Source organism: Hyperoodon ampullatus (assembly GCF_949752795.1).
Source record: "Hyperoodon ampullatus genome assembly, chromosome: 1".
NCBI lineage: Eukaryota > Metazoa > Chordata > Mammalia > Artiodactyla > Ziphiidae > Hyperoodon > Hyperoodon ampullatus.
Window position 1 is genome coordinate 120866227 of NC_136914.1, and position 14701 is coordinate 120880927.

The 14701-nt window shown below is 44.8% G+C and overlaps 1 protein-coding gene across 1 annotated transcript in view; it reads left to right on the forward strand.

The window, feature by feature from the left end:
- Positions 1-14443, forward strand: part of SIPA1L2 (signal induced proliferation associated 1 like 2) — a gene marked incomplete at its 5' end in the record, with an annotated part of 67667 nt that extends 53224 nt beyond the window's left edge. The window contains 4 exons of the mRNA XM_079711220.1: positions 7556-7609; positions 8159-8282; positions 9440-9521; positions 13171-14443. Coding sequence (XP_079567346.1) covers positions 7556-7609; positions 8159-8282; positions 9440-9521; positions 13171-13317 — 407 coding nt within the window. The 3' untranslated portion in view covers positions 13318-14443. The remainder of the gene's footprint in view (positions 1-7555; positions 7610-8158; positions 8283-9439; positions 9522-13170) is intronic.
- Positions 14444-14701: the final 258 nt, after the last annotated feature.

Below are 14701 nucleotides of genomic sequence, written 5' to 3' on the forward strand. Positions count from 1 at the left end.
TGAGGTCGTGTTTAAAAATTTCAGTTGTTTTAGGTGCTACTCCGTAGGGTAGCATGCCACCTTGAGACATTAGTCAGCTCAGGAAAATTCAAGAATTTGCAACTCCAGACCTTTGGCTAATCAGATTCTTTTGTATCGGTGTCAGCTCCGCTGTGATGCAAGTTGGTATGATGGTGACCAGGCGTGATCCATCCCCTTAGCACTTTTTAAAAAAATTTATTTTATTGAAGTCTAGTTGATTTAGAATGTTGTGTTAATTTCTGCTGTACAGCAAAGTGATTCAGTTATACGTATATACACATTCTTCCATATTCTTCTCCATTATGGTTTATCACAGAATATTGAATATAGTTCTCTGTGCTGTTCATTAGGACCTTGTTGTTTATCCATCCTCTATATCATAGTTTGCATCTGCTAACCCCAAACTCCCAATCCATCCCCCCTACCCCCCTCCCCTTTGGCAACTACAAGTCTGTTCTCTATGTCTGTTTCTGTTCCATAGATATGTTCATTTGTGTCCTATTTTAGATTCAACATATAAGTGATATGATACACTATTTGTCCTTCTCTGTCTTACTTCACTTAGTATGGTAATCTCTAGTTGCATCCATGTTGCTGCAAATGGCATTATTTCATTCTTTTTTATGGCTGAGTAATATTCCATTGTATATATCTACCTCATCTTCTTTATCCATTCATCTGTCGGTGGACATTTAGGTTGCTTCCATCTTGGCTATTGTGAATAGTGCTGCTCTTTGAACTTAGGCATCCCCTTAGCACTTTAAAGAGAAAGGTCTTCACCTAGATGACCCAGTTGCCCTGCCTGTGACATGATCTTTTTGTACCAATTCTCAAAGCCATTTCTGAGCTAGACTCAACATCATGAAGAAAAGATAGTCCAGAAAATCCCCATGTGCCTGTTAAATCATTACAAACTAATAAAGGCAGTTCAAGATGCCTTATTGAGCTCAGGCCCCTCTGGAAGAAGGCTGTGCCCATACTTTGACATGTGTAGTTAGCACATTTGAAAACAGGCTTTAAAAAAATGGAATGTATCTGCCTATTTGATTGAGATACCACTTATAAGTGATATCACTTAATTAGAATAAGTTATAGTAGATGAAGTCATTAAAGGTTGTCATATCGATTTCCCTAAAAGGGTATATATATATATAATAGAATTAAGACCTATTTCTAATAAAAATTAAGATTTGAGAGATACCTTCAAAGCTTAACAAAGAATATCTACTTTATTCCAAATAGTTGCATGATACTTTTTTTTTAAATTGAAGTATAATTGATAATTGATTTACAATGTTGTGTTAGTTTTAGGTATACAGCAAAGTGATTCAGTTGTGTGTGTATAGAGATAGATAGATAGATAGATTCTTTTTCAGATTCCTTTCCCTTATAGATTATTACAAGATATTGAGTTTAGTTACATAATACTATACCAAATAGTTACATACTACTTAATGGAAAAAAATGTTTTAAGTAGATCTCTTAAGTACAGAAACTAAACAAAGGGTATCCTTTGAGACCGTGTCCTCTGATTTCATATTGGAATCCTTGACATTTAAACAAGCAATGAAAAGAAAAAGGGAATAAATTTTAGAAGTAAAGAACTATTTATAGATATGATTCTATATCTAGGAAATATTTTAAAAATCAAAAAGAAATTATTAGAGATTACAAAATAGAGTAGGTAAGACATTTTAAAATATATTTCATATTTTTATAAGCCTCATTTCAAAGCATTGTTCGTTTGTTCAGTTATCTATTTCTGTATAACAAACCACCCCAAAATTTATGGCTGAAGACAGCAGTGGTTTGTTATGTCTGATGAGTCCATGGGTTGGCTAGGCTCAGCTGAGTGATTCCTCTGCTTCCTATGGTTTCAGCTGAGGTCACACATTTGGGTATATTCAGCTGGAGCTCAACTGGGTCTGGAGCCTTAAGGGACTCCACTCATGTGTCTGTACCTGGAATAGCTGGGGTCTAGCTGGACCCTTGTCTCCAGTGGGTAATTATACTTCTTCACATGTGGCTTAAGGAATCAGGAGACCATAAGCAGAAGATACACGGTGTTTCAAGACCCAGAACATTATATTCACCACGTTCTATTGGGCAGAGAAAGTCCCAAGGCCAGCCCAAATCCCGGGATGGAAGTAGGCTCTTCCTTCTGGTATGAGGGGTGGCATGAGCACACAGCCATCTTTGCAGACAGCCTTCCCCTTAGCAGTCATAAAGAACACCTTAGGTACATCAGCAAGATCAAATTATAAATTCATTGGGAGTTAGCCATCATTAGAATTATAATGAGAGAAAAGCACTGGACACTTTGATACCTGAAAAGTCGTAATATTTGAAAGGATAGGAATGGATAGAAAGCACATGGGAAAGAGGAGAGCCCTTCCTGAGTTAATTCACAGACTTCATACCATTTCAGTTCAAATATCTAAAGGATATTTGCATCCATGTGGAAAACAGATGAACAATGGTCAACAAAAAAGTTTATTATAAATCAATAGCCATAAAGCAGCATAATAACGATTCAAAAGATAGAAATGAGTCCTTTTGAAGGGAAAAAAAAGAGCCTAGGCTGAAATCTGCATATATTTAAGAGTTAAATGAGAGTGGAATTTATGTACTCCATTTGGATTTAGGAATTAGAAAAGTCAATTCTAGAAAAAGTAAAGACAGAAAGATTAATGTTTTGGAAGCATGCCAGTGCCATAATTATGGAGTAATGAGAGAACATACAAAATGTCATATGACCAGATAAAAGTATTTAAATATTTAGATCTTTAATGAACCTGGATGAACACAATTAAAATTAAAGGGGAAGTAGGGGAACATGGGAAAGATTTGTAATAAATGTGATGGATAAAACCAGGGTATCTCCAGTGAATGGAGGAACATGACCCCCCAAAAATGCCAAATGCCCGATAAGCAAACGGTCAAGTCGTGTGTCACACAGTCCAAAAGAAGGATCACACCATAGATAAGGACTTGAAAAGTGTTCACCCACACGTGTAAATGTAAACAGTAATGAGGTACCAGCTCACATCTCTTGAGTATGAAAAACGAGGCAGCAGCTCTGGAAAGCTATGAAGAATGCTCACAGCTGGGATCATTATAAAGATTATAAAATGATCCATCTTTGCGTTCAAGCAGTATGACAGTACATAACTAGAGCCAGAAAATGTACCCACCCTTTGACCAGCAATCTCATTCCTGAGAATTTGCTTGCTGGCAGTTATTTAAAAGAATAGAAAAGCTTCCAACAGAGAAATGCTATGCAGCATTGTTAAACATTAAGTAATAAGTGAATAGATGGGTATTGCAGCTCTACTGCACAAACCAGTGTCTAAAACGTGAGAACTCCTTCATAAGCTTGGGAGAGAGACGGTGAGTCAAGTGCCAAGTGTGTTTCTCACCACAGTCCATGCCCCTCACTCCCCTCTCCTGTGACAGGCTTGAAAACTGGCGGAGTCCCAGTTCTGGCTTGTTGTCACGTGGGCAGTTGTTACGTTTAGGGGGGAAGGGTGAGATGTGACCTTCGGCCCATCAGAACTCCTACCCAACACCTGTCATCAGTGTTAAACACTGAGACCATCATTTGTCACTTCCCTTATGACATAAAATAATGTGAAGTATAGAGGGACTGAATAACAGAGAGAGGTCCCATCCCCCCAATATGGTCAAGTGAACAAACCCAACTAGCAAAGCTAGCTGTGGGTCGGACAGTGAAGCCAGGGAAGGGAAGAGTGGAGTGTCTTTAAAAGTTCTAGGATTTAAAGTAGTTCTCTTATCAAAATATCAGAGGTTGCCTGTTGGTGTGTTCTCAGGCATTTGTTGAGTGCATGATGTTGTCTTAAGTGGAAACAGGTGTCAAAGGCAACATTATAAACTGGTGATTGGAGACTCTCTGCGTGTCAGTGTCCCGCATGCGTCCCCACAGGCCTTTCCTCCCCTCGGGATTTCAGCTCTTTCCCGCTGGTGGTAACTGCTGCAAGTGGATATGTGTGCTCGTGACACGTGCAGAATTAACTCATTTGTCAGGCACTGCCATGGGAATGAAATATTCCACATAAGTGTATTTTCTGAAAAAATGGAAGTTTACACTTTTATTAGGTTCCCTGTGCCCTTGGTTTCTTAAACAGAGCGCAATAAGCATACATGTTTATGATGAGAACTTTTTCGGTTCTAAAGCTTCAGCTTAAGTTTGATGAAGTTGTTAGTTACTGTTATTTAATCACTGCGTGGATATAAGCATAAATAAAATGGGACATACAGTAAGACTCCTAAGGTTTAAAAAAACAGAAAAGAAAAATGACAGCTACTTAGATGAAAAATGCACAGTTAATTTACTATAGTAAATTGACTTAAATTCTCTCAAAAGTAAGAAAATTGTTTCAGACCAAACAACAATAGTTGTATCTTAAAGAATAAATCCAGAGCTTTTCTTTGTTCATTACTCAGATTCTAGACCATTACCTTGCGTCGTTCATCAGTAGGCTGCAAAAGGCTAAACCAAGGTACTTTATGTTTAAATTTTTTTTTTTCTTGGCGGTCACTTAAATAAGCTACAGTTGGATAAGCACAGTTGTCAGAAACAGAACCTGTGATTTTCTACCTGTAGCTAGAGAGCCCCAGCTTTTCTGTAATTTGTAGTTGTAGCAAAGACATATTAGAACAGCCTCATTTGTGGAAATGGGTTTAGTTTAATTTAGCCTCACACCTGCGTGTCTTGTATGGCATACATCTGGCATACATTCTCCTGTTCCACACCCTCGGCAGACATGGCTCGTTGATCAGAGCACCCGTCCCTCCCGATTCAGGCCTGGACTTATGGGTCTCTGACAGTGCTCCACGCAGCTTGCCTGGAGTCAAAGGGATTATTTCCAGGCCACTGTTGTGCCATGTCAGCTCTAGATTGATAGGAAATAGTCTGCTGACTGTTCATCCTCTTGTTTAGTGCTAAATGCACTAAAATAAGAAACCGACAATAAACAACAAGGTCCTGCTGTGTAGCACAGGGAACTATATTCAACATCCTGTAATCAACCATAATGGAAAAGAATATATATATATATATATATATATATATATAAATAAAACTGAATCACTTTGGTACACAACATTGTAAATCAACTATACTAATAAATAAAATAAAATTTAAAAAAGAAACTGACATTGAAATCAGGTTTTTTGAAGGCTATTTCAAGGGAAGGATTGTTTCATGTGTAATCCATGCCCTCATGTCCCCTCTTAGCCAGATTTGCTTGCACAGGAAAGAACAGAAAGGAAAAAACCAAACAGTGTGGGTGATTGGATCTTTGCTGTGCTCACCATTTACATGAAGTTCATACTCCGAGCCTCCCTTTTCTTATAGTTTTCTCTGTGCCTTTTGGTTCAATGTCAGTAATTACTTTGGTTACTGAATATTTATCATTACAGAAATAAGCTGTGGAGGAATAAAGCTCCCACTGGAAACTTGTCACTAAGATTAGCTATTTTACAAAGGAGTTTAGTGTCTGTACTTAATCAAGTAGCATTCTGGTTGCATTTCAACCTCCCAGGCTTTTCAGATTCAAAGTGAAATCCTCTTTGTGAAATTACATTGTTGGCAAAACTATTTCTGGCTTCTTGCCTCCTGACTGGTAGGACCTTGTTTCTCCCCAAAGAATGTTTGAATGGCTGCCAGTAGCAAGTTCTGTTTCTTCAAATATGTGGGTACTTTATCAATTAAGGTAAAAATAGATGAAGCAAACTAAGATGTTTTCATTGAGATATTTAGACTTGACCGTCAGAACCAAGTATATTAAGAAAGATACAAACTAACCAAATTATTACCGGGTTGCATAAAATGTGGATGAGTCAATGAGAGTCTTTTAAAAAGTGAGAAGAATAAGTTCTTTTCTTTCACTCCTTTTGGTCCGTAGTTAAATTCACTGTGGAATAAAAAATGCCTCTGCTGTTGATTTTTTTTTAACTGGGAAGCGTTCCCTGCTTTGGGGCCATCACAGAACAGAGGGTATCCTGGACACTCCGGTAGACCAGACCCCCTACCTCTCCCCAGGGCCGCTCACCCCCCGCCTGTGTGCCCCGCCCTTCCAGCCCACCTCTGCCGGTCACTTCCCATCAGGTGTAAAAGCAGGCAGTGCCCAAGGTATGCTGTTCATCTTAATTAAATTACAAATTATTTCATCAGATGCAAAACCCCTACTAGTCTGTACCAAGCTGGGAGCTTGGTTGTCTCTCAGGAATGTATAGTTACAGAAGGTCTCTCATCCTGTAGAAGGTGCGAAGCGTGGGGAAGGGCCCCTTAAAGCTTTACAGGAATGTCGGTTGAGGACACCTGCGTACCTGTCACGGGTGTTGAGGTGTCACGACGGAGGAAAGGGACACATGGTTGGGGAGCCTGCTGTACGTACGATCGATCAGGCAGAGTACTCAGCACAGCTCTGGAAGGGCCCGGACTCTGTGGGTGCCCCCATCCCTGAGGCCCGGTTCCTTCCAGGGCCCCCGGCCCCTCTGCCATCCTCTCTGATGAACAGGATGTGCGTGACCCTCCAGAATCCAGACGAGCAGGTAGCTTCATTAGGAGAGGCGTCCAGCAGCCAGCAGGAGACAGAGGGGGATAAATTAAGAACAGAGCACCCCTGACACGGACCCCGGTGCGATTTCTCAGCCATTAATCAAATCACGTGAAAAAGCCGCTGCAGCACTAACGCACCTGCCATATCCCTCAGTTCCCAAGTGTGGATGTGCTCGGGTGCCAGAGGGCGGGAGGGTGGATGATTAGATGTGTCCCTGGTTCTCCCCTGTACCTTTTGCTTAAAAGCAGGATTTCTCTGCATGCCATTCAGCATTTCTGGGCCAGCGTTCTTGTGTCAGAGTTCAGCCCCTAGAGCTGGGCCAGTCGGGTTCCCATTCCGAAGAATATCACATACCCTTTCCTGCCTAGCTCTTGACACATTGGATGTGAAGTCACTGGTGCCAGGAACAGAAATGGCCCCGTGCTATGGAGGGGTAGTCGAGCTGATCATTGCTCTCACTGCTGTAAACACTACAGATCTTCCTCTAAGGGTTTTAGTGAGAATATGCAGCTAATTTCTCTCACCACCACTGTCTTTACCTTCAGGGAGCTGGTCATTGAAGCAAACCCAAAATGGTCACGCCTTCCTGCAGCTGGATTGGCACGTGTGTGGCATGCCACTTACCATTGTTGTGTCACGACAGCCGTGTGTCTGGCCAGGACCATGACACGTGAAACGTACAATCTCTCCACACTCTTTGGCGATGCATTATACTGTCTCTCGGGGCAGTTTCTGGCTTAGCACAACACATGCACACAGGCAGACATGTACACACACTTACACACATGCAGATGTGTACACTGGCACACACGTGTACACACGTGCCCCTCACACACACACACAGCTGTATTTCATAGGACCCCATCACCTGAGCCTGATGTGGGCCCCCAGAGGCTCTCAAGCGAGGAGAGATATCACTGTTCAAAAGAAAATTCTAAATCTTATTTCAGGTCTTGACTCAGATGAAGACCTTGAGCTACTCTGTCACCACACGTCCTATCTAGGTGATTGTCTGGGGCCATTCGTGGGGTCTCCATCCTCCGTAACCTTTTCTTTCTGTTTCATTGTCTGCACGTCTGCATGGTTATGGAAGCACGGAGGGTCGGGGACACACAGGGTGACGTGTCCGGGCCATTGTGTCTCAAGGAAGCTCTCCGGGTTTGGGGAGAGCTTGAGGAGAGGTCCCTCTCCTTGGTTCTGTGAATCAGTCATGTCATCCCCCAACGCCGTTCTTTCACGCCCAGCCAGCAGCTTGGGCATTGCTTGGGATGTGGACAGAAGAAAGATTGGCTCTAGCAAATCCAGTGTCTGCACCTTGTTCCCCCGGCTGTGATGTGAGTGTGCCATGCAGCCCGGAAGGACGGCCAGTCTGTGAATGCTTTCCGATTGTCAGCAGCTTGCCTGAGTTTGTTCTTCTTTGTTTTGTTTCACACAGGGCAGTAACTGACTGGGGGGAGGGGAAGATTTTATTGAGCAACTATTCATTTCCACGAAGAAATGGTGCCTTGCGGCTATTACTAATGCTTCTTTCTGTGTGTGTCTCCCATCCCCAGACCAGAGAGTGGCGTCCTTCTGTACCCTGACAGATATGCACCCCGAGCAGGACCTGGAAGGGGCCCAGGAGCTGCCTTTATGTGTCGATCCTGGCAGTGGCAAAGATTTCATGGACGCCACTGGGTATGTGACTCCTGTGGACCGCCTCCCTCCCGTGTCCCAGGCCGCAGTTGTTAACAGGGATTCAGCTCAGCCCCGGCCAGCCAGGAAACCATTTTCACCTGCCTTCCCCAGTCCTTCAAGACCCAGAGAAGGGACCGAGCGGGCCTGAATCGGCTTCTGCGCTGCCGGGTGGATGGAGCTGTGCTCCGCGGGAGGGTCCTGCCAAGACGTGTAGTCCGTGCCCTTGGTGGTGAGGCTCTTGGCCCGGGTGGGAGGGTGTGATGCCTGGTCAGCATCTGCCGCCTGATCACTGCAGTGGCATCAGACGGGGAGACCTCGCCGACCGTCCTCCGTCTGCCGAGGGCACCTTCCCGCCCACCAACCCTGGTCCTCCAGCCAGCCCCACAGCTCCCACTGAGGGGTGCCGAGAGTGAGCCGTCTGTTCCTATGTTCTCGGCGTGCTCATCATCCACAGAGTGTATGTTCTTTCTCAGTGTCACCCACGCCTAATTCCAACTTTTCTGTCAACTCGAGTTATCAACAACTTGCATGTTCATTTTGGTGATGAGCCTCTTGATACTTCCTTAACAGAGAAAGGCAGATTTGGGGAAACTGAGTCTATATTTGGTTCTCAGGACTTCGTTCTGGTCTACCTAATCTCAGCTGGTAACTGCATTTAGATCACCTATCTTTTGCTTTCTTACCAACGTGTATGCCTGTAGAGATTCTGAATCCCCTTTTAAATCAAAAGCGACCCAGGAGGGATTTTTCCACCAAAGCAGCAATGTGTTCACTTTTGACATCTGACATAATCTTATTTATTTCTTTGCTGGGCTCTAAGCACACAATAGAATTTTTTTTTTTTTTTTTTTTTTTTTTTTTGCGGTACGCGGGCCTCTCACTGTTGTGGCCTCTTCCGTTGCGGAGCACAGGCTCCGGACGCACAGGCTCAGCGGCCATGGCTCACGGGCCCAGCCGCTCTGCGGCATGTGGGATCTTCCCGGACCGGGGCATGAACCCATGTCCCCTGCATCGGCAGGCAGACTCTCAACCACTGCGCCACCAGGGAAGCCCACAAGAGAATGTTTCACATGAAAACTTTACCAACGAAAACTCTTGACTGCGGTGTCTTGACTTCAGCGCGCTTGAGTCTTTCTAAGTCTTTCCTTCCTTGCTAGAGGGCGATCTCCATCCACACTGACCGGGAAAGTCAACCAGCTGGAGCTGATTCTTCGGCAGCTGCAGACCGACCTTCGGAAGGTAAAGCAATCGATTGCAAGCCCATGCTCAGAACTCTTTCTCTTACACAATCAACCTTTTTTAACTATTAGGAATAAAAAAAAAAGACACTCACGAAAGATAACTGCCCTAATCAAAACCCAACAGTAAATGGAAACGGAGACTCCTGAGGTCTGATTCCATCTTCTTGCCCACAGCTACTGTATTTCATTGTAGGGGACACAAGGTCCTGTAGATGTGACTGAATGAGGATGAGCCCTGGATGGCCAGTCTTCAGAATGAGGCAGAAATGCAGCAGCCAAGCGTTTTTCAGTTCAGTGAGTTATCAGTTGCACCAACATTTATGAGCTGACCTAAGAAGAGTTAGTTGCTATCACGAAGCCTGGTCTCCCCAAGCTGCTTCCTCCTACTGAGTCAGCGTCTGCTCTACCCACCAACCTGTGCGAGCTTGGTCCTCAAAAGATGTAAAGTCATTCATTCCACAGACATTTGCTGAGCTTTTGTTGGATCATCAGCACCATGCTATCAGTAGCCGCTTTGCTATCCAGGGAAATGGAATGGAGTGCTGAAGCTGGAGGGTGATGGTGAGGCAGGGAGGGGCCATGGGGAGGGTTTTGTTGGTGGAAGAAGGGAGAAGTGACAGCTGGCATGAACGCTGATGGAGATGATCCATTTGGGAGAGAAATAATGTCCTGAGCCTAACAAGGAGGGAGCTGGCCTGGATGGGAGTAGGGACCATCCACACACAGTTACCAGAGCAGAGTGTGTGTGCGTGTCTGTGTGTGCATGTCCGTGTGCATGCGTGCACGCATGCATTCATACACGAGTACAGGCCTACCTCGGAGATATTGCAGGTTTGGTTCCAGACCCCTGCAATAAAGTGAATATCACAGTAAATTGGATCACATGAGTATTTTGGTTTCTCAGTGCATATAAAAATTATGTTTATGGTATACTGTAGTCTGTTACGTGTGCAATAACATTATGTCTATAAAAACAATGTACATACCTTAATTAAAAAATACTTTTTATGCTAAAAAATGCCAAAACAATCACAGCATGCTGGAGATCACAGATCACCATAACAAATGTAATAATAATGAAAAAGTCTGGGATATTGGGAGAATTACCAAACGTGACACAGAAACATGAAGTGAGCAATGCAGTTGGCAAAATGGCGCCGATGGACTTACTCGATGCAGGGTTGCCACAAACCTTCAATTTGTAAAACACTGGTATCTGCAAAGCAAGGTATGGCTGTAGTCCAAACAGAGACAGGTTGACAAAGTTCCCCTCTGGTTGTTTCTTTATTCCAGAGCTGAGAGTGAGTGATGGGAAGGAAGGTGAGAGATTTAAGGATGGAGGGTAAGGTGTAGAGTGGAGGATAATTGGACCAGATGTATTTGGTAAGACTGCAGCATAAGTTAGGTATTTTCCTCCAGTGTGGTTGACCAGCTGTCCCAGCTTGCCTGGCATGGAGGGTTTCCCAGGACACAGAACTTTCAAAGCTGGAACTAAGAATGTCCCAGACCAGCTGGGCCAGCTGGTCACCCTGTCTCCAGATGTAGTTGTAGAAAAGTTAGAGAGTTGGACTTAACCAATATTAGATTTCAGACAAGAAATTAAGACCAGGAGCGATAGACAAGGACCATTCAGTGTATATAGGAAGTGATTAAACTGAGGGACTCAGAGTCTAAGCTGGGTGAGGAGGAATAATGTCACCACAGGGCGTGTCAGTGGACACTGACAATAAGGTAAGATTGGTAGATGAGATCATTTTTGGAGGGGTGGATACTGGAGAAATTATTTTAGAAAGACAAGAGGTGGTGGTCAGGCAGTGGGAGCTTGAAGCATTTAGGAAGATGTGTGGTTATCAGTAATAGCTTCAAGGTACAGGAAATGGCCACAGGATGGGGGGTGAGGAGGGCAGTCTTCGAGGTCACAAAGAGACTGAATCAGGTGGAACATATACGGTGTCTTAAGATCATCAATAAACATGAGGGATGGAGGAAGAAAGAAGAAAGGTGAACCACGTTCTAGAATCTTCCATGATGGGAGGGAGTGGAGATATAGTCGACCATGGCAAAGAGCAGGAGTGGCAGGTCTTATAACCCATGTCAGGCTTCTCACGGGAGCTGGGATCTTAGGGGAGAGCAGTTACCTGCACCGGGCAGCTGAGGCGAGGTGTTGGCCTGGCAGCCTCCAGGCCCTGTGCTCTTCAGAACAAGACCTCGTCCCAAGGAGAGAGGCAGGACTCATTTATATCTGAAGATAAAGGGAATATCCAGGGAAAAGCTTGAGAGTTTAGCAGGTTTCGGTGACAGAGGACGCATTCCATGGGTGGAGTTAAAGGGTCAAGGGGTCAGGAGAGGTGGGCAGCTGAGCCGCAACAGGGCCCTGGGGATGTCTGAGCCATGTTGGGAATGAGAGCCCTGGGGCCTGGGGCGGCCAGGAGCTTGAACCTCTTGTAGTGACTGAGGGAAGTGGGCTGAGTCAGCAATGAGTTCTAGCACCAGCCTCCACTTGGAACCGGTGTCTTTGGTCGAGAGGTGAGAAGGGATAGGAAATAGGAGCAAAGCTCAAGGGCAGGGCCAGACACGCCGAGGGGGCCAGTCTCCTGAAGAGTCCTAGCCCCCAGCTCACCCGCACGGCCGTGGGCACGGGCCTGCAGGTGCATCTGCGGAGTTAGCAATCAGGTCATCTCCCACCGCCACTGTGACAATGACCCCCCTCTCTCTCTGGGGCAAGACATCCCTTTCAGCGTCTGGGAGCTCAAACTTGTGTTGTACGTTTTCCATTACTGTCTATTGGAAACTCCAGGTCTGATTCTTATGAAAAATCTTTTTTTTTTCTTAATACTCTTTGTTTATTTATTTTCGGCTGTGTTGGGTCTTCATTGCTGAGTGCGGGCTTTTTCTAATTGCGGCGAGCGGGGGCCACTCTTCGTTGCGGAGCACGGGCTCTAGGTGTGCAGGCTTCAGTAGTTGTGGCGTGCGGGCTCAGTAGTTGTGGCTCGTGGGCTCTAGAGCGCAGGCTCAATAGTTGTGGCACACGGGCTTAGTTGCTCCGCAGCATGTGGGATCTTCCCAGACCAGGGCTCGAACCCATGTCCCCTGCGTTGGCAGGTGGATTCTTAATCACTGCGCCACCAGGGAAGTCCCTGAAAAATCTTGATAATTTGTACATAGTTTTTAGTGGCACACTTTGAAGGTCATTAGGGAAATACACTGTCCCAGGAAAGCTTTAAGATGAGATGAGCTCATGATAAACAAGCCCAAGATCTGCAGCTATGCTGATTCCGACTTGTCCAGTAAGGAGGTGCACCCGGGAAGCTCTGCCTTCCTGTCCAAGGCTATACCTTTTCCCAGGCCCCCTTTTTCAGATAGACGATAGTATAGACTGTGGTTAATCACCTTCCCGTATAACAGCTGTCTCGCTTCCTTTTGGGAGCAAAGTGGGATGAAAGGAAAGAATATTCCGAGTTACTTGTCCCCACCCCCCTGTTTTTGGCAGAAACCAGAGCGGGCAATCAGATTCCCTCTCCCCTCAAGAAATAAATAAGTAAATCAGTAAAAAAAAAAAAAAAGGGTAGAAGCGTTCGGGCTGCAGCTGGGAGGAGAGAGCATGTCCGGCAGATGCATGACCATCTGTTTCCACCCCCTTCCCACAGGAGAAGCAGGACAAGGCTGTGCTGCAGGCCGAGGTGCAACATCTGAGGCAGGACAACCTGCGTCTTCAGGAAGAGTCGCAGACGGCCGCGGCCCAGCTGCGCAAGTTCACGGAGTGGTTCTTCAACACCATCGACAAAAAGCCGTAACCTGAGCGCCGCCCAGCCAGGGGCCCCGGGGAAGCCCGCGGTCCCTTCACAGTCGCCAACACGTGGTTTCTCGCTGTGCTTCCAGCCCACCGTAGCTGTGCTTGCTGTCCCACTCTGTCTAGCACCACGCCCCCAGCAGCACAGGGAGCCGCCGTGTGACCGCGGAGAGCAATGCTCGTGAAGATGAATGTAATGCTGGTGTCGAGATGAATGTAAACTCTGGTGTCAGTGTGGCCCTCTGAGGCTCTGCTGAAACGGAGCTCTGCGTGGGCTTCCCTCCTGAGGGACGAGGGTTGGGTCTTATGTCCTATATATCAGGTGACTTGGTAGAGATATTAAAACAATTGACCATAGCTTGGGCTTTAGAATTGTAAAATAAACATGAGAACAAATAATCAGACATATACTTTAATGTTAAAGGTGCTCTATTTTTTTGGATGTACAGTAGTTTTTATTTCTACAGCCACATTATCATAGCAATAAGAAAGAGGCAGGGGAAATAGTTGGAAAAGCCGTGTCGGGAGGGGGACAGAAAAAGCACTGATGTGTCTAACACGAGTTCAAATGCAGTTCCTTTAGAGACTTATTTATTTGCAGGAGCAAACGGTGCCTGAATATTAACAGTGTTCTGATTAAAAAAAGAAAAAGAAAAGATACATATGCCTTGTAAATGGCTCACTGAGTAGTTACTTCAACTCTTAGTTCACTTTTGTATAGTTAATGCTCTGTTGAAAAAAAAAAAAGAGTCAACCTGCTTACTTACGAGAGCTCCCCGTGTGCCATGAGCCAGCAGAATCACTTGTACAATGCCAAATTTGTTTTATCTTTGTACAGAAGCTTTGATGAAGTGTCTTGTATTTAACACCCTTATTTAAGCTTATTTAACCGTAAATTGTTAATTTTATAAACTTTGGTTTCACCTGCACTATTTTGGAGGGCGGTGTAGGTAGCAGCGGGCTCAGAAAAGGCTGAGCTTGCCCAAGCAGAGTGAGGAGCGGGGCAGGACCTTCCTTCTAACAACTGGATGCTGCTAGTAACAAGTTGTTTGTATTGCTTTACCATTTTTAACTGTTCTATTTGAGATGAACGTACATTTTGCTTTTTTAATAAATGTTTAAAAGAGTCCACACAAGGAACAGTGTTGTCAGGTGAATGTAGACTTTGGGGTTCTGATATGTCAACAGTCTGAGTGTATGAGAATTTATTCCTGGTAATTTAGGACCTTAATCTGTACTGAGTACTACTGAGCCTTCTTGCAGAATCCCAACCTGATTTAAAGTAAAAAGTTACTAGTACTGATTAACAGCTGCCACGTGCCAGACACTGTCCTCTGCACTTCTCATAGATCTCACTGAATCCTAACAGTATCCTTCCTAGGTGGGTG